We start from the raw sequence: 18,783 nt of genomic DNA, 5'->3' as shown, positions 1-18,783 counted from the left end.
TGTGCGGTACATATTCTTACAGAAATTATCGATAATTTCATTTCTAAACTACAAAGAGAAATTAAATCATATTATAGATTGAAATCATATGTCAATCGTAGGAAATTATCACTTAAATTGAGGGAGGGGAGTTAATGAGTCTCTGAACATGACTCCTCAAAGCTTTGCACTTGACCTTTACTTGGCTGTGTCTGGTTTGCTTTTAAAAACCATATCCTCTCTATATTTAATGAGTTTGGCGCTATTGTGACTTTTAGGTCCATAAGCATAGAGAGAAAGACAGCAGGGGAGAAAGACAACGTTATCTGTTGACAGCAAGGTGTACATGCCTTGCGCACTGGATTCCAAAGGAACAATTGTCCCAATCAATTAAAGACAGGTTGAATAGGAAAACGCTGACAGGACGATGAGAAGATATAAGAGGATGAAACGAGCATATCTCCCTCTAGTGGTCAACAGAATCACAGCACTTTGTCTGTGTGTAATGTTGCTTTATCATTCAAATGAATGGCCTAGCCCAAGAACATTGCATAATAGTGTGCCTTTGCTTACATATCAGAAGACCTGACTGTGAAATTCGAAAGTGTGTTTATCCAAAAATTTTGAGGTGGTGTGAAAAGTCTAAAGATTTCATTATAATTTATGATTTTATTCGGACGTGCCTTATCAGAGAACATGCTCACTTGCTGATACAAAAACCAACTCTCTAACAATCGTGTGTCTAAATCATCAAGTCTGATAACACTGCATGCGCAAATTCATATCAGGAAAATTAAATAAAAGTTGTGCTCTACATGTTCCAAATATATGTGGGTGTTCCATTGTGTCATGTGTGAACTGGATATGATAGAGCTAGAGATCACTGACACTGATTCTTGTATGGGACGGAGGGATCTGATGCTGCTGCTATCCTTGGTGATGTACAGCTCAATCCAATTAGGCTTCACCTCCGGGCTGTGATGCAGAGCACTCCCGCTCAGTCGATGCTCCGCGTGCTCCGCTGAGCTCTGTGTGACACAGCATCTGATTTATAACACGGTATCATGGCACCGTGGCGAGGATAATCAATAGTTTCCTTTTATTCTTCTTAATTTGCGCGAGCAGTTTATGAGATTTACCCTCTACGAACATGAAGAAGAGCGACTGCCCTTTCAACAGGGCTACTGATGCCTCTCTCCCCTGATCGGATGGAGGGGGAAGTTTAGGGCTAATATAGGCTACTTGTTATTTTGGGCGAGGAGAAAGAAGAACGGCGGGAAGGTAAGATTATGTTTTTGTTTGATTAAAAGGCTGTTTCTTTTTTGAACGATGTGAAAACTGTGCGATCCGGATGTGGACATTTGTTTGTAAGATGATTTTTTGAGGTTCAGAAAACTTCACGCGCACGCGTGCCCAAAAAGCACTCCAGCACTTCAGACTTGCATCGGATGCCGCGAAACAGGTGCGCGCGAAAGACTGGTCAAGGATTAGGATTAGTTACGGTTTTACCTAAATAAATTGAACGTCACGAGGAAATCATTTTAGAAATGCATTCACACGTATGAGGTAACTTTTAACCCAAAGTGCATTCAAGCTATTATTTTTGTAGAAGTGTGAAGTCTGAGGGGTTAGCGCCCATGACCTTTGGCGCTGCTAATGGAGTCAAACAATAACAACGAGAATGATCAGTTCTCATCCATTTTTGTCAGCTGTAGCCCATAGCCTACAACAATCGGCGCTGACGTTCCTGTTTCACGTCTGGGGGGGGGGTTGTTTATCACTATCTCACGTCTAACTTGGGAGAACCTATTTCAGTTGATTTTTTTAATGATTATGAGAATTTATGTCTAAATTGCAATATAAGGACGCAGCAACTTAACCTTGTGGGGATAACGCGTAAAGCTGCGGATAAATTGGATGTGACAGTGTTAAAGCGTTGAAACCTCACGACGGGACAATCATCATTTTTGAATCATTGTAGTGCTGCACCATTATGAAATGCTGGCCTATATAGTTTTCTCTCTGGTTGGAAGTTTTAAATAGCCGGCTGTTCCGAAGTCTTTTAAGAGCAGGAAATAGAAGCCCGCTAAATAGTCCTGCCGGGATTTATCATCAAGACATTCTTAAATACTCAATCGCATTATCGTCTGTCCTCAGAGCCAAAGGGATAGCCTGCTTGACATTTAAACGCTCCGTAAGAGGCACATTGTAGGCCTAATGGTCATTCGATTGGATATCACTGTTAATTTTTAGATACATCATGATTTGAAAAATCAGTAGCCTATATTTTAAAGGGTCCCACATAACAACGTCCAAATAACCCCTTCTCTTAAAACTGTGTTCTTTTTTATTGGTAGCCTACATTCGGTTTTTTAGCATAATAAGATCTTTAAAGCGGCAACAAAATAAACAAATGTTATGTGGTTCAAGCTTAAAGCCCCAGTGAAATCAAAATGAAAGTTTTTTTTCTTTTATTAAAAATAAGTTAGCCTTTAGGACGTCAATAAACTGATATGCTCCTACGAGCTGACAAAATAATTTATTCCCATTTAGAAGATGTAAGCGTTTAAAACTGACTGTGTCTGGCACTCACCAAAGTAAATAAAAACTTCAAATGACACATCACTGGTATCACTGATCCTATGATTCTTTTCAATATACTTTTACACCACTGTGGCTATCACGCTGTTAAATGCAGCTTTGCCAGGGTGACTGTGTGCCGTAAACGAAACACTATTGTTTATTTGAAAAGTGGGCGGGGTCACTCGATATGTCTCCCGCTCTGTGCATTTTTCAGTTGAAATTACATCAACATATCAAATAATGCTGCGCGTTCCAAAGCATAGCAGTGGGGCTTTAACTTCCTGCAAAGAATCAATAACTGTTGAGTAGTTTTAATCTAATACAATTCATATACAATAAAATATAGCATAAATGAATATTAATATGAATTAAATATAAAATAAATTGTTATATTATAATCAAACACAGACCGGAATTTAACTCGTGCCAGGCACGTGCGGCCAAGAAATGTCTTAAGCTTGATTTCTAAATGTGTTTATTAAATTTTTAAGTATGGTCTCACTTGGATCTCAAAAACTGAATTTTTTTATTGTTTTTTTCTGTAAGCTGTTTAAAATACTATTGGAATCGCTCTCAGTTACATGTTATGAGTTACATGTTATTTACTTTCAGGTGCCACCATGAAGGGACTTGTCTGAGGTGGATTCATCCTAGTACCCATTTGTTGGCATCTTAATTAGCATTACATTTAAGTAGCAAAATTATGGCTGAGAGGGCAAGCTTCGGGGCTCAGAAGGTCTCGAGGCCACAGGGCTCACTCCCGCCAGAACCCATCGACATCATTCGGACAAAAGCCAGATCAAGAAGAGTCCGGATCAACGTGGGTGGGCTGGTCCATGAGGTTCTGTGGAGAACACTGGACCGACTGCCACGAACCCGTCTTGGGAAACTTAGAGACTGCAACACCCATGAAACCTTAATGGAGATCTGTGATGACTACAGTCTGAACGACAATGAGTATTTCTTTGATAGGCACCCGGGTGCTTTTTCCTCCATTTTAAACTTTTACCGGACGGGCAAGCTGCACATGATGGAAGAGATGTGCGCTCTGTCTTTTGGTCAAGAGCTTGACTACTGGGGCATTGATGAGATCTATCTGGAGTCATGCTGCCAGGCACGGTACCATCAGAAGAAGGAGCAGATGAATGAAGAACTGAGGAGGGAGGCTGAAACTCTCAGAGAGAAGGATGGAGATCAGGTGGACACGGGATGTTGTGCAGACAAAAGACAGAAGCTCTGGGATTTGCTGGAGAAACCAAGTTCTTCTATGGCCGCCAAGGTAGGCCAAACACATGGCACAACGCACAATTATATGCACAATAATTTATCCCACAAGGATAATGCCAACACATTTTTACTTGATTCTGAGCCTCCTACAACAAGTTATGAAGGGCAATGTTTACAGTAAAATTATGAGGATAGCAGCAATATAATGAAATCTAAAACCCAGAGATGAATTTATAAATATAACACAATCCATATGCACTTCCTTTGCTGTCGTGACTGACATATTAGCCCAGGGTTTCTGCCACAAAAGAAGAAGCATTTTTATTTATTAGTACACAGCTCACTGCATGGCTACACTAGACAGAAGATGTAGGGTCTTGGCATCTCATTTGAAACTATTCTGCCAATTCCATCAAATATGTTTGGTCTTTTTATTTTGCGATTGTGGTGAGATGCTGTATGGAAGATCGATATGCATATGCAACATTTCTTTTCACCTACACTGTTTACATTTCAATTAACTAAGTACTAATTTATAAAATAACAGCATGGTGATCATTTTACCTATAAAGAGATTATTATACATCAGTACTCTCATTTAGGGATGTTTTTGAGGAATCGTGTTGTCTTACACATTAGTTGAATGCCTAGGTGGGAGGTTGTTGAGAAAATGTAAAAGCTTTTTCACAGCTGCTCGGAGGCCTTTGGTTCACTCAGTGCCCAGTCCCAATGGCACAGATCGGCAACTTCCCAGAATTCAGACAGAGAAAGTAGTCAGAAGAGCCATTAGTGAAATGCTTTAATGTACAGGACTTTTTCCTACCCTTTGGCTCTTGAGAAAAGAAGCTTTCTGAGGAGGAAATGTAAAGGATCTTGAATAAATAAAGTGGAAAAATATAATTAACAACAGCCATTAGAATCCTGTTAATAGGTAGGCTCAGAGATGACTTTTTTGTAAGCAAAACCCAGAAGCGAGTTAGCGTTTTAGGACTTCCGGTTCCATCGCCCCAAAGTCTATGGGTGTTTTTAATGGATTTTTGGTAAATCGCCCGAAATAAGGTCTGTGGTAAACAAAACCTCAAAATATTTTCATGTTTTATTCTATGACATAAAACACACCAATTATAACCAGCTTGTGATTTTTTAAAGCCTTATTGTGTCTTAAAAACGGCGGTTGCTAACAAGATGCTAAAAGCGACTACTTCCTTTGGCGGGGATGTTAGACGTCATCGTGCATATAGAGCTCACAAATACATGGCACAAATCTCTTAAAACGTAGATGCGGATTCATTCACGGAGTAATTACTTACCAGGGAACACCTTTTTAATAAAGTTTGAAAGAGTTGTCGGCGGCTTGGTGATGTTGACGTTGATATCGAGCGACCTTAAGTGTAGTCTGTTTATAGCATCGTGTTAGCTTTTCACTTCTGCCGATTGTTTTTCGGCTTCAAAAGTAACAAATGTTGTGTTAATTTGTAAAGATTATCTTGATAGACAAAACGTGTAAACATCATAAACCTTTGTTAATCACAGAGCTTATTTTTTTGCGATCTTCCAGAAGTCTGTGGGAAAATGGCTTTCGGTCGAGGGAACCAGCGCGGCACTTACTTCCGGGTTAGCCTACCAAAATAATCTGAGCCTCTCAATATAAAAGCATTGCAATTATGAAAACTAACATACTGAACTCTGTGAATTGATCATGTGCATTGTTTACATTTATTCACCAGACACAAACATTTAAGGAATAGTTCACCCCAGAAAATGAAAATTGTGTTGTCATTAACTCACCCTCGTGTTGTCTGAAAGATGTAAGGCTTGCTTTCCTCCATGAAACACACAAGGGGATAAATGTGAGAATTTCTCTCTGATTCATTGTGTGTGACAGATTTACTTTAGCATTATTGTTGGGGGTGTGACTGACTGGGCAGGTGGAGTAGCACGTTGTGATTTCAGAGAGGATGATTTGTTGCCAGTCAATGGTTTGAATGAGTCAGCACAAACAAACAAACATATTTACTTTCAGCATACACCTATAATGTCAGGCTTCAGCTCAGGAACAGCTTTATATTGACCGAAATTCAGTTGATCATATCGCTACTTTATTCCTTGGAGGAGTATGTTGAGAGGATAAGATAATGCAAAACAATCTGGCACAAATGCAACAGTTAGGCAGTATGGCAGATATAAAAAGTTTATTTGCAAAAACAGATAAAACATTTTTTTTCAAAGAACATCATAATTATGTTATCATATTTTATTGTGTTCGTTAGCTGTATTTCTTTGTTGTTGTTATTATTACTTAATTACTTAAACAACCCAACTGCAGATTGAATGATAATAATTTAAATGCCCAATAAAAAACATGATTTTTGAACATTTTTATCTGTTTTTGCAAATGAACTCTTCATATAAAGAAGCATAATAAATTACACAGTAACTCAATTTTGGTAATAATGTAATGTTTGTTTAGATTGATTTTGAGGGAGAACAGACAAAGCCCCTTTACATTACAGGGGTCCAGTTGCATGACTCCTAACCTTGACCTTGACCTTTCCTTCTGTGGGTTTGGTGGCTTGGTTATCTGAGACATGGACAGGATCATGACTGCAGACTACTGAGGAGGTATTCCCCAATGCATAGTCATATGAAGTCAATAATAGTTTTCTATACTTTGTTACACTAGAAATGCTTTTTCAGTAGTATGTCTTTGAGTAAAACTGAAATGTGTTTGACATTTCAGGTGTTGGAAAATAAGCCGTTATTGTTCATTTTGCAATACGGTCCAAGTGGTAATATATTTTCCTCTGGACAGTTTCTAGGTGGTTGAAAAGATAAAACTAACAGTACCCAGTATAGCCATCGCTGTGAGGCAATGGAGTCTTAATCTCCTTTGGTGATTTACCTAGTCTGTTTCTACAAATAGACCGCTGAGGACTCTAGCTTGTCTGGCTTATGACTATGTAATATGGTCACGTGTTTGCCATAGCATTTAATTTATCGGTGGATACATTTTCCACCATATAACTTTATATTGAGTGGTAGGTATGTTCAATTTGACAATTTTCCAAACAGTTTTTGCTGTTTCGGAATACAGAGACGAGCATGCCTGTAAGGATGAATATAATCCTTTCAAACAAGCCAATTTCCTGTCTTGCAGCAAAACATTTTTTGACATCTCAGTGATTTGATTTGGCTGAGTATGAAGTGAGTGTGGTTTCTAGTGCATGTGAGCTTTTCCTTACTTTCCTTCTTGTTTAAACTGAAGAGATCTTTACCACCCCAAACATGATCAGGCCGAGCTACTTTATAGTCAAATTACTGTGATTCTTGGCCATGAAATTGAAAAGACCTATCTATGTGTTGTTATCTATGTATCGACGTTCTGAGTCAACAGTAAAAAATGTGAAGAGATACTGTAGCACAGAAGTGTAAAGTGTGGGACTTTTGCATTTACATATTATATTAGGATGTATAGATGAAGATCTCTAAATAGTGTGTTGATTTCATAACCGGACCTGAACAGAAAACGGAACAATTCCTTCTATAATTTACTCCGAATCTTAATCACACGATTTTTATTTTTGCTAATGACAATTCAATGAAACATCTTTTCAATGAAACATCACCTAATGCTTCCTTTTACTTTTCTCCATGTGGCTCACAGAGGAAGTGAATCATTCCTTGAATCACATTCCAAAAACTCAATTTAATATAAAAAATACATCATACTCGTAATACTCATGCATGATGTGGAGATATCAGATGTAGTATGAAGATTGTTTTGATGAGCCTGCTGTTCTCCTGGTGCGTCTGAGGTGTGAATAATTTATGTGAATTTACAGTAATTTCTCATGACATGATACTCTCAGCTCCGCGGATGGAGCGGATGCTCTCTTAACAGATCCCAGTGATGACGGAGGGGCAGAAGAGAGGAAAAGCTCTTTCTTTGCGTAGGATCTGTTACTGAATAAAGAGGCTTTGGATTTTGGCTGAGACACTAGGTCTGCCTGTGGAAGGAGATACCTGTGACATTATTTGGTAAGAGTGAATCCTGGCTCCCCTCTCAGCCATCACTTTAAGAGCCGTAGAGGTCAACAGATGCAGCGAGTGTAAAGGTTACATTCAGTGCTCCTTTAAGAGTCTGTTAGATCTTATTAACTACAGTGAGACTGCATTAATCATTTTAGAATAATTCATCCTTCGCGCACTTCAATACAGCCGTTATTTCTCAATGCACTTTCAGAGTGCGGTTGGTAAATTGATCTCCTCTTAAGATTATGGACTAGCCAGCACTATTTTCTGAAGAGTCATGTGCGTAATGTGATGTGTGGTCTTTAATATGCTATTTGACTATATATACTTTCCAAAAACTGTATATGATTGTATTTCAAAGACAATGTAATGGTGTTGAGAAACATTACAATAGACATTCCAAAATAGTGGCGCACCTCAGATTATAAAAGAGAGGTTTAAACACCAAGTTTTTTTTATATATTCAAAATTTTCATTTTATTTTTTTATGAAAAGGTCAAGCATTTGAAATTTCAGATATCCATACAAGCATGCAAACGTCGGTTAAAACAACGAGATTTAAAGTTGACATGTACTCGGATGAGAAGAGGCATCTCTGAATTGATAGTAATTGTTATGTTATGTAATCCAGTGCATTGAAAATGAAGGGCTTAGCCTGTGACACAAAGGGAGCAAATTGCTGTACATAGGCCCAGTGTGGGCGTTGGACATTGGATCAAGTCGTATGGCCTCTTTGCCGACTCAGAGAAGATTTTGTCCCCCTCAATGTCACACAATTATCTTAAGCCTGAGAAACCTAAAGGGATTTAACTTTAATCTAAGTAATGAACAAACCAAATAGCTAGAGTTCAATCTTATATTGCACTTAGTTGAAATCTGTTATAGACATAAGTTATAGAGTTATAGATTGAAGCTTAATTGAGTTTAAACACATTTACTCGCATAACATGACTGACAGTTAATTCATGTCTCTGATACTTTTTTAATCTTGCTTTCTCAGCTTTTCTTACTGTATATAAAAGTATAAATTAGGCATTTCTTTAGTTTTGTGATACTCATGAGGTGTCTGAAAGCTTCCTTTACAGTTTTTGGGAAAATGTCGTGAAAAGACGTGCATTTTATTTTTTGACAATTCACGAATATTGTTTTCAATTTATGCTTAAGTAAAAGTTAGAAGTTACTACAAAAGATCATATTGTTACTTATTGTTGGAAGAGCATTATGCAAAAAAATGTTTCCTGCAGCCACTTTTGAACAAGGACATTTTAATAAAGTAGTAAAGATATTAATATGCACTAAAAGCTCTATACAAAGCACTTAAAAAGATTTTACTCTGTCTTGCGTTTGGTCCCTTTAGGGTCTACAATGATCGATTACTGGGATATCATTTTTCTGGTATTATCGTTCCTGATTTGGATTAGCTTGTGTCTCGTAAATTAAAAAAAAAAGTTCATATATTGTATTGTTTTTATGATCAAGATATCAGCAGTACTGGAAGCAGGAAGCTAGGCTTTGTAAAAGGTCAGGTTTCCTACTGTTGGGCAAATGTTGCACTTTCTTAAGTAATCCGTGTGCTATTCACACACCATGACAGCAAAATACATGCTATTTGCTTTACCTACCCAACCCACAATAGCTAAAGCCTTGCCATGGGCAGGAGCACTGCCAGTCTTGCAGGATAAGACTTAGAGCTTTATCCTCTGAACTCAACCTCACCTTGAACCCAGCTGTGATTTCGGTTCTGTAAAATGCTTTTACAAGGACAAATGTCTGGCAGATTTGGTGGGTCTTGCAAGAGGGCAGATTTCTTAGATTGTGTGTTAAAAATAGTCAGTGCCAGTTGGACAGACAGAATAACAGGCTGTGCACTGTGTTTAAGTAGAGGCTGCCCGCCTGCCCCACTTGTGAGGCTGAATATTTTGCATATGAGGATGCGGCTGTAAGTGGTAGCCTGAGGGTTCGCCTGTAAATCAACAACCAGTCATCAGGGCTACATTGTTGACTAATAACTATAATCAAGACCCCGCTTCCTCCCTCCCCCGCACATGCAAAGACACTGTCAGGCACCAAAGAGTCATCTCAACATCTCGCCGCAGCTTGTTTCATGCTGGTTGGAACCTCCATTCTCTTTCAATGCTCATAGATATTCCATTGTGTATTGCCATAATATAGGAACTGGATAGTATATCCCTTACTCAGCAAAAACCTCTTGACAAATGTGGGAGGTTAGAGCCCCATAAACCTGTCCTATAAAAAACACAAACATGCGAACAGATCTCCTGTCGCCATTATATAAATAACCCTTCGATATTGATCATGACATTCTTAGGTTTCCATGCAGAGTTTTGTCTTCTTTTGCAGTTATAACAACAAGGTGCTGTGTGTCATTTATCTGGAGGATCTATTGACAGAAATGCAATAAAATCGACATAACTTTGTCTTCAGAGGTGTATAAAGACCTTACATAATGAAGCATTTTGTTTTTATTACCTTAGAATGAGCTATTTCTATCTACATACACCGCAGGTCCCCTTACATGGTATTCGCTATGTTGTTTCTAGCCCTAAACGGACAAACTGCTCTACAGAGCACGTTTCATAAATACGTTATCTCCTTCTGTAAAAAAGCGAAAATGTGACAGCATCTTAGTCCTGTGTCAGCCACCGTAGTGCTTCAAAAAGGAGGGGTGGAGTGAGCCGTTGGTTGCAATTCACAACCTCACCACTAGATGCCGCTAAATTTCATACACTGGCTGGACCTTTAATGTTCCTAAGTTATTGCAAATTCACAGCACTAAATGATAGCACCTCAAAGCACTCCTTTTTATTCATTCTGAAATTCTGAACCTTTAAAACGATATAATATACTTTAATAACTGCAGTTAGTTTCATGTCAGCAAGGTAGCTTTACTAAAGGAGAAAACACAGGAAAAGGGCCAGTCTGGCAATAGATGCTAATATTGTTTGTGCAAAGCACAACACCCTTCACTCTCTGAGTGGAGCTGAAAGCTTGGCCTGTTGTAATTGTTTTCTAAAGAACACATTACTGAGTCATCTGAGCACCACAGAAAGGTTTGCAGATAAAAGGAGATGGATTTAACACCTTCATTCCTGCCCAGGAGGCATTGCAGTTGGGAAGATCTGTTCCGATTGAAGGAGCTGTCCGTGGTGCTGGCTTTGTGCATGAAACAGCGTTTACTCATTATTCATCAGTTCTTAGTTCTCATAAAAAATGTTTCAGTGGTTGTTCTTGTCATTGACTCCCACTTGAACCTTCTACTTTATGCAGTACAGGTAAATCCACCTCACTGGGCAGATTAAAAGCCAAATCCTCATGTTCGGCCAGATTGCCTTCTGGAAACAGTTCTTCCACATATACATTTTTTTATGATTATTTTCAGATCCTCAGATCAGTCGGGTGCCAAGACAATAACTCTTGTTGTCATTGTCTAAAAGCCAGATGTCCCTAGGACTGAAGCCAAGAGCAGCTCCACCCCATGCTGAAGGAGAGATCTAAAACCAGCCTCAATCTTTCTACCCTCCCCCACATCACCGTTTTACCACCAACCTCAAGCAAAAATGTAAATTTGAAAATGAAACTCAAAATACTGAATTTCAGATAGCATGGTTTTAATATTTATTTTAAAAAATGGTCTAAAATGATGTATCACAAACACTCAAGAAATGTAAACAAATGTCTTGGTGACATCAGCGAGACAGTACCCTTCCTCTCCGTTTAAAATAGGGTTAGGTGACGCGAAGGATTTTCTTGGTGCTTCTGTACGCACAAGCTCTGGTCTAATGCCAGAAATCTCCCAGTGTTGAGATCACTGCCATGTAATCACGTTTGTACAGATCCACAGATGAGGACAGTTAGCTAATCCTCCTGTCTTTCTCCTTCGGTACTTATCGTTCCCGTCTCTCTTGCGCTGAGAACATATCTCTACTGGCTGTGTCAGCAGAGGCCTGTGTGACATACCTTCAAATGTTTCTCCTCGAGTGATTAATGAGCTCGCCATAGCCGCACGTTGGGCTGGGAATTCATGTCCTTCAGACTTGCAAGTCAAAACATTGAACTGATTTTGTGGGACTGAATCATTTATGTTTTCCATAGTAGAGGGAAGGGCTGAAATATTATGGTTAAGTTTATAAAAAACGTTAAAGTAATAAGGTAATTGCATGAACATAGCAAAAAACTGTTGTCGACTTGGCTGTATATGTAGCATTAACAGAAAACGGTTCTTTGGAGTTACCTCAGGAACCCTCTCCCCAAAAAGTGATAAAAAAAATTCATTTTCATGCTCAGCTTTGTGGATAGGTCGACCACTGACTGGATGCTGGATCTCTTTGTCACATCCAGATGTTTTTCTTACCTGGCAAGAATGATCCCTGCGATTCAGAATCGCTTTCCTTATGCTTCCTACCCATTGCACAATGCCAAGAACTTGCGTTTATGCTTTCCGTTGTGCCTGTCTATTGACCAACACATTTGTTTGTCACATTTGACTTGGCTTGCTTGACCAATGAATGGCCTACGTACACACTATAATGCACTATTTTCTTAATCAGTGATTATATTCACAGTGGGGGAAAAACCTTAAAGTTGGATAGAACATATTACTGCAGGTTGTGCTTTAGGCAACACTTTGATTTTACCTAAAAATTGAAGGCAGCAATTAAACTTACTTAGGTCATTTTAGCGCATTGATTTTTTTACCTTGTAGATGTGTTCTCAGTGACCCATAGCACTCTGACAACAACAATGTCAGACTCTGTTTTACTATTCAAATGATATTGGCGTGATAAGCAAAGTGAGGCTATTGTTGGTTAGATCATTTTCCTATAATTCCTCTCCGTTGGCCAGAGCAAAAGAACATCCAAGAGAGTTTTGCCATTTGGTAGGCTTTCCTTTCAAAACTGGCTGCTTTCTCCATTGTCGGTCCATGTGTTCTTCCCACAAAGACCTTGGGATATTCATCCATTTTACTCTTTTGGTGTTATTGTTGAAATTGGAGAACTGTATGGGCCCTGATAAGAATGTTCACATTTCCGTCTGTGTGGCAGGACATTTCGGGATAATTGTAATAGGATTGAGTTTCTATGTATAGCAAGGATATGGAAAGGTTAGGGGCAGTTAGTCAGTCTTTCCCCTCCCCCCACAAGGAAAGAATCAACGTGTAATCTCTTTAGTCTTCCTTAAACATTGTAATATATAAATCACTACATTAAAGGACAGTGAGTTGCCAAATTGTGTCACAGTTGTGATTGTGTGAAATCGGTGACAGCATCCATTCCACGTTATAGATCATTTACTTTTAAAGCAAGCTAACAATTCAGATGTACGTATAACAGCTTGGAGTGAAAACAGTTCAGGTGTATTATGATAAAAATGCTGAATGTATATTATTAAAACACTTTTTCATAAGGTTGTTTGCACTTTTCATAATGGAAGAGCTTTGTGAAGGTCAGCAGTATTATTCTCCAGTAGATCTCAATTAATCCACTTTTAAAGGGACAGTTCACCCAAAAATAAAAAATGGTCTTTATTTATCACCCTCGAGTTGTTTAAATTTTTTTATACATATCTTTGTTCTGATGAACACAGAGAAAGATATTTGGAAGAATGCTTATAACCAAACAGTTCTTGGCCACCATTAACTACCATAGTAGGAAAAATTGCTTTGTAAATTTATTTGTTCGGTTGAACACAAAAGAAGATATTTAAAGCAACAGTTCTGGGACACTTTTGACTACCATTGTAATTTTCACTACTATGGTAGTCAATGGTGACCAAGAACTGTTTCATTACGAGGATTCTTCCAAATATCTTCTTTCGTGTTCATCAGAACAAAGAAGTGTAAACAGATTTGAAACAACTTGAGAGTGAGTAAATGATGAAAGATTTTTTGGGAGAACTGTCCCTTTAAAGGGATTGTTCACTCAAAAATAAAAATTCTGTCATCATTTATTCACCCTCATATCGTTTAAACGTGTATTTGACTCGTTCCTCTGGAACACACAAAAAATACTTTTCAAGAAATGTCTCGGTGGTTTTGTGTTCTCACAATGATGTCAATGGGGGCCAATGTGTTTTGGTTTTCTTCATTCTTCAACAAATTGTTCTTTTTTTATGTTCATTTGTGAAGGAAGTCATATAGGTGTGAAATTACAAGAGGGTGAGTAAATGATGAAACTCACTTTTCTCAGACACACTTTTTGAAGCATAAAAATACAAGAAATGAAAGTATATGAGTGATGCAATTGGAATATGGTGGTTGGAGTTATGATAGTACAAAACACATACCACAGTTTTTTTCTCTATATAGAGAGATAAAGAGGATGTCTAGAAAAATGAATGGATAAACTGCTAAAGGCAGTTGAAAGAAGCTGGCTTTTTCCTTGATTAAAAACACATTTATAAAATGGAATGTGCTCCTCATGGTCGACTCGAGTCAATATTCTCTTGGACAACATCTTGGAAATGTGCATTTGACTTAATTTACAAGGTCCTCATCAATAACAAGCCATGTTTTCCCAAACATTTGTATTGAACATGTTTTTATAAAGTTTGTTTAGTGTTTGAATGTTACTCCACTTGTAATGCTTTAAACATGAAGTATTATTTTATGATATCCGGATATACAGTATGTAACAGAGTCAGATTAGGATTATTTGATTATCTTGATATCCTCACCGGACACCTATTCCATATTGTAACCGAATAATGGATCAATAACTGCAAGGTCATGTTTGAATTAATGTGATGCAGGACAATTAGACAACAGGTGATACAGATCACATGATCCTAATAAGGGCATGCTCATTTCCTTTCCTCTTATTTATGTCTGTAAACTTTTGTTAAGCATGTGCCTTTTGTTTAATTCCAGGGCTGGGATGGAGGAGGTCTTTACTCTGCAGCCCAGATTCCAGGAAATATCGGACTTTTTTAGTTTTAACTTCTGAATATGTGTTACACTTCAAATATCAGAGAGGGCTATTTTTACACTTTCACAGAACAAACCCTGGGGGATTTTAGTGCGCTAGAGGCTACATGTTTTCCTTTTCCACCTGCTGAGCAAATCAGCACAAAAATGAAATTTTATTCACTGGAAATACTGATCTCATCTGTGCATAGAATTTCTGATCTGGTTTCGAATTAAGGCCCTTTCAATTGATATCGACTGACATTGCTGTTGTTGTATGTACGTTTAGCATTTCATGACTAACCCCTCTCCTCTCTTTTTTTTGCAGGTTCTGGCCATAATATCAATTCTGTTTATTGTTCTTTCAACCATTGCACTGTCACTCAATACCCTGCCTGAATTACAAGTGATTGATGAATTCGGACAGTCTAATGACAATCCAAACCTTGCCCATGTGGAAGCCATTTGCATTGCCTGGTTCACTATGGAGTATCTGCTTCGGTTTTTGTCTTCCCCCAACAAGTGGAAGTTCTTCAAAGGGCCTCTGAACGTCATCGATCTATTGGCTATTCTTCCCTATTATGTGACAATATTCCTAACTGAATCCAACAAGAGCGTCCTCCAGTTCCAGAACGTGCGCAGGGTCGTTCAGATCTTCAGAATTATGAGAATTTTAAGAATTCTGAAACTTGCGAGGCACTCTACGGGACTTCAGTCTCTTGGGTTCACCCTCAAAAGAAGCTATAATGAACTCGGGCTGTTGATATTGTTTTTAGCAATGGGGATCATGATCTTCTCGAGTCTGGTATTCTTTGCTGAGAAAGATGAAGATGCTACAAAATTCACCAGTATTCCCGCTTCGTTCTGGTGGGCAACGATAACCATGACAACTGTGGGTTATGGGGATATCTATCCCCAAACGCTCCTGGGCAAAATAGTGGGTGGTCTCTGTTGTATTGCTGGCGTGCTAGTGATCGCTCTCCCTATCCCTATTATTGTGAATAATTTCTCAGAGTTCTACAAAGAACAAAAGAGACAGGAGAAGGCTATCAAACGCAGAGAGGCGCTTGAGAGGGCCAAGAGGAACGGAAGCATCGTGTCCATGAACCTGAAAGATGCCTTTGCTCGCAACATGGAGCTAATAGATGTTGTGATAGAAAAGAACGAGGAGAAAGGCTCAGACAATCACGTTTCTCCCAGCAGGTGGAACTATTTAAAGAGCTCAAACTCCGACTTGAGTTCCAAGCCGTGTGAAGCGAAATATCAAGAAATAGGCCAGCTTGGTTCTCCAGATGGAGGATTCAAACAGCGTCCAAGCCCTCAACGCCTGAACGCGAAATCCCTCGAACAAATGTATAACCAGATGACGACTCCTGCACCTGTAAGCTGCGGTGGCCCTTCGGCTTCTAAAGGGGGCAGCGTTGGTAAAGAAGAAAGGATGGAGATGAAGGTGGTTCAGAGTGACCCTATTCTGAAAGACATCAGAAGCATCTCCAGTGTCGACAGTTTCACCAGCTGCGCCACTGATATCAGCGAAGTCGAAAAAAGCGCACTGCTGCCCAATATTGCAGGAACACAGGTGAGACATCCACGTGCGCCTCCTCCGCTCGACCTAAGCCAGATTAGCTCTCTGGACAGGTGGCCGCAAAGCAGCCCATCGGCAAAGAAAGCAAAGCAGCCCACAATCATCAAGGAGGGCCTATATGAGTTCGTCCAGTGCAAGCCCGAGACCACATCACAGGGCGAGGAGAACCAAAGCTTCGATCCCAGCGGTGAAACTGTGAGGAGCCCTCCGAGAGTAAAAGCAAAGGGACTCAAAGTGAACTTTACTGAATCTCCAGACGAGGGCGCTTCCAACTTGAATTTAGTCATGACCGATGACACAGCGACTCTGACACCCAAGCAACCAGCGTGCGACACATCGCTGCTGGCAGGTTCTCCTCGGCACAGCCCGAGGTCGCCGGGGAAAGGCTTTGAAGGGGGCTCGGCGACAAGCTCTCCAGGTTACAACCTGTCCTCTTCTGGAAGCCAAAGAGGGAGAAACCATGTTGATAGAGCAGCTGTTACTCCCACTTCTCCTAAAAGCACAGGAAACTGCGCTTCACCCACGGTTGGTGCCGTTGAAGCGGAAGACAGTATTCAAAGTGGACAAAAGGTGGACAACCACCTCCTTTCCCCTGATATTCTCAAGTCATCGGGGGACGGCGGACGGCCACCGCCATGTGAAACTAGCATGTGATGTACTGATGTATGTGGACGGAAAGGGGCAAACTGAAGTAGTGAAGATTTTCTTCTGTCTCAATATTAATTATTAATGGGACTGCTTTTTTTGCAGAGATTGACTTTATGATCTTGAAAGAGGTCTGCTCCTGACTTTGAGAGCTTAGTGACATTCATTCAGAAGGTGGACGTGAATGAACAATACACACAGTACTCGAATAATAATAACAACATTATTATTTTGTAACAGCATGACCCCTAATGTGAAAGATTAGTTAGCTGTGTCTTAGCTTTTGAAGCATAAACTCATCCAGATAACTGATAATAAAAATTGTTCACATTGTAGCATTTACAGCCTATTGAGATGTAGTAAGCACATGGACATTTTTAAAAGGCTGTAATGTGTTGGATTTATTTGATGGTTCTGTAAATTGGCAGTCAGAATTTGTCTCGACCAAAACATGCCTTCATTTGATGATTTCTGGCTGAGTGCTATGCCTCAGTGGTAATTTACAATACATGTCATTCACATGCAAATGTGGATGAAATTCTGCTTCTATTACAAATGACAAGTAATAGAAGAAAAAATACAACAAAGAACTATATTATTTTAATAACTGTAAATGCATGCTGGTTTCACTGTTACACAAGTGTTTCCAATTGCATCAGTTTTAGTTGTAAATGACTACATCAATTCTTTGTATAAAATGTTTAGCATGTTTACTGCTGTGGACAACACCCCACATCAGTAAATTTGTGAAACTGTATGGAAAGATTTTTGTTGATGTTTTTATGTTGCCTTTATTTCAGAATAAGCTGAGGGAAATACAGTACCCGATAGCCATTGTAAATCAACTGCGCCCTCTGTTGGATGAAGGAAGTGGCACTTTATGATACATCAGCTGGACTTGATGGAAATATTGTACATTTAATGAATGTTATTACAGGATTCCTTTCGTAATGTGCAATGGCGCAGCTCTTGTACCAAAAAGGTCAATGGATGTCAACAGCTGGAAATCGAGCTTTTAGCGCTTCACAGTGAAATGTACCATGTTTATCAACTGTATATTTAACTGGCTAAATCCATTTAGTGTAGAAACACAACCACCCGTTTGTGTGGTGTCAATCGTACATTGATTTTGAAGACGTGTTAGGCAGGAGCAACCGACCTGCTTTAAGTACTCAAATCCGTGCCTTTTCATAAACAGTCATTTATGAGAAGGCTTTAAGGTATTTTATTGAAATAATTATTTACAGAAAATTCTACTTTTATAGAGAAAGATATGCAAATACAATTAAGTTCTCAGGTTTTTTATGCAATCTTGATAGCCCAAATGCCAGTTTTCCTGAATATTTAGATGATCTTTTGCAGACATCACACCACATTTGCAAAGGAACAACAATGTGGGAAAATGCATAACAGCACACAACCATCCCATCTACTTGCACAAGCAGACTCATCAGAAATACATCAATGTACACAAATGTCTCCATTATGTCTGCATTCAATCTTGTGTATCTCATTAAGTTCAGTTTCTAGTTTGTACATCAGCATGTGACATTAGATGTTTATAATTGTACATCGTTTACTTTGAAATAGTCTTCGGCATTGTTCCAGATACCTAGGAGGACCATAAAAGAAATGTTTGTACAGGACACTATGAGCGCATTCTTTAGGTGAAAGGTTCAGCAGCCCTTCAACCTTAAAGAGACCATTAGTTAAGAAGGGGGCCTTTAAACAGCTGTTGCATCTCTTACAGTAGAAATGCTTCACAATGCATCATATTAGCAGGGACTAACGTAATAGTAAGTAAGTGGCA

At 39.1% G+C, this 18,783-nt stretch overlaps 1 protein-coding gene across 1 annotated transcript; it reads left to right on the top strand.

Annotated features, from left to right (window-relative positions):
- The first annotated feature begins 969 nt into the window (after positions 1–969).
- On the top strand, positions 970–18,758 carry kcnb2a (potassium voltage-gated channel subfamily B member 2a). The gene is made up of 3 exons (XM_057333385.1): positions 970–1,260; positions 3,175–3,841; positions 15,072–18,758. The coding sequence occupies exons 2-3, from the start codon at positions 3,266–3,268 to the stop codon at positions 16,980–16,982; spliced, it is 2,487 nt and encodes an 828-aa protein (XP_057189368.1). The 5' UTR covers positions 970–1,260; positions 3,175–3,265; the 3' UTR covers positions 16,983–18,758.
- Positions 18,759–18,783: the final 25 nt, after the last annotated feature.

The sequence above is a fragment of the Triplophysa rosa genome, linkage group LG5 (genome assembly GCF_024868665.1).
Source record: "Triplophysa rosa linkage group LG5, Trosa_1v2, whole genome shotgun sequence".
In the NCBI taxonomy this organism is placed as follows: domain Eukaryota; kingdom Metazoa; phylum Chordata; class Actinopteri; order Cypriniformes; family Nemacheilidae; genus Triplophysa; species Triplophysa rosa.
This window is presented reverse-complemented; position numbering and strand designations above follow the sequence as displayed.

Bases quoted from the DNA above. Each gene is read 5' to 3' on its own strand.
- kcnb2a (XM_057333385.1), top strand. From the start codon at position 3,266: ATGGCTGAGAGGGCAAGCTTCGGGGCTCAGAAGGTCTCGAGGCCACAG. The intron at 3,842-15,071 runs GTAGGCCAAACA...TTTTTTTTGCAG, and splicing joins GTTCTTCTATGGCCGCCAAG to GTTCTGGCCATAATATCAAT.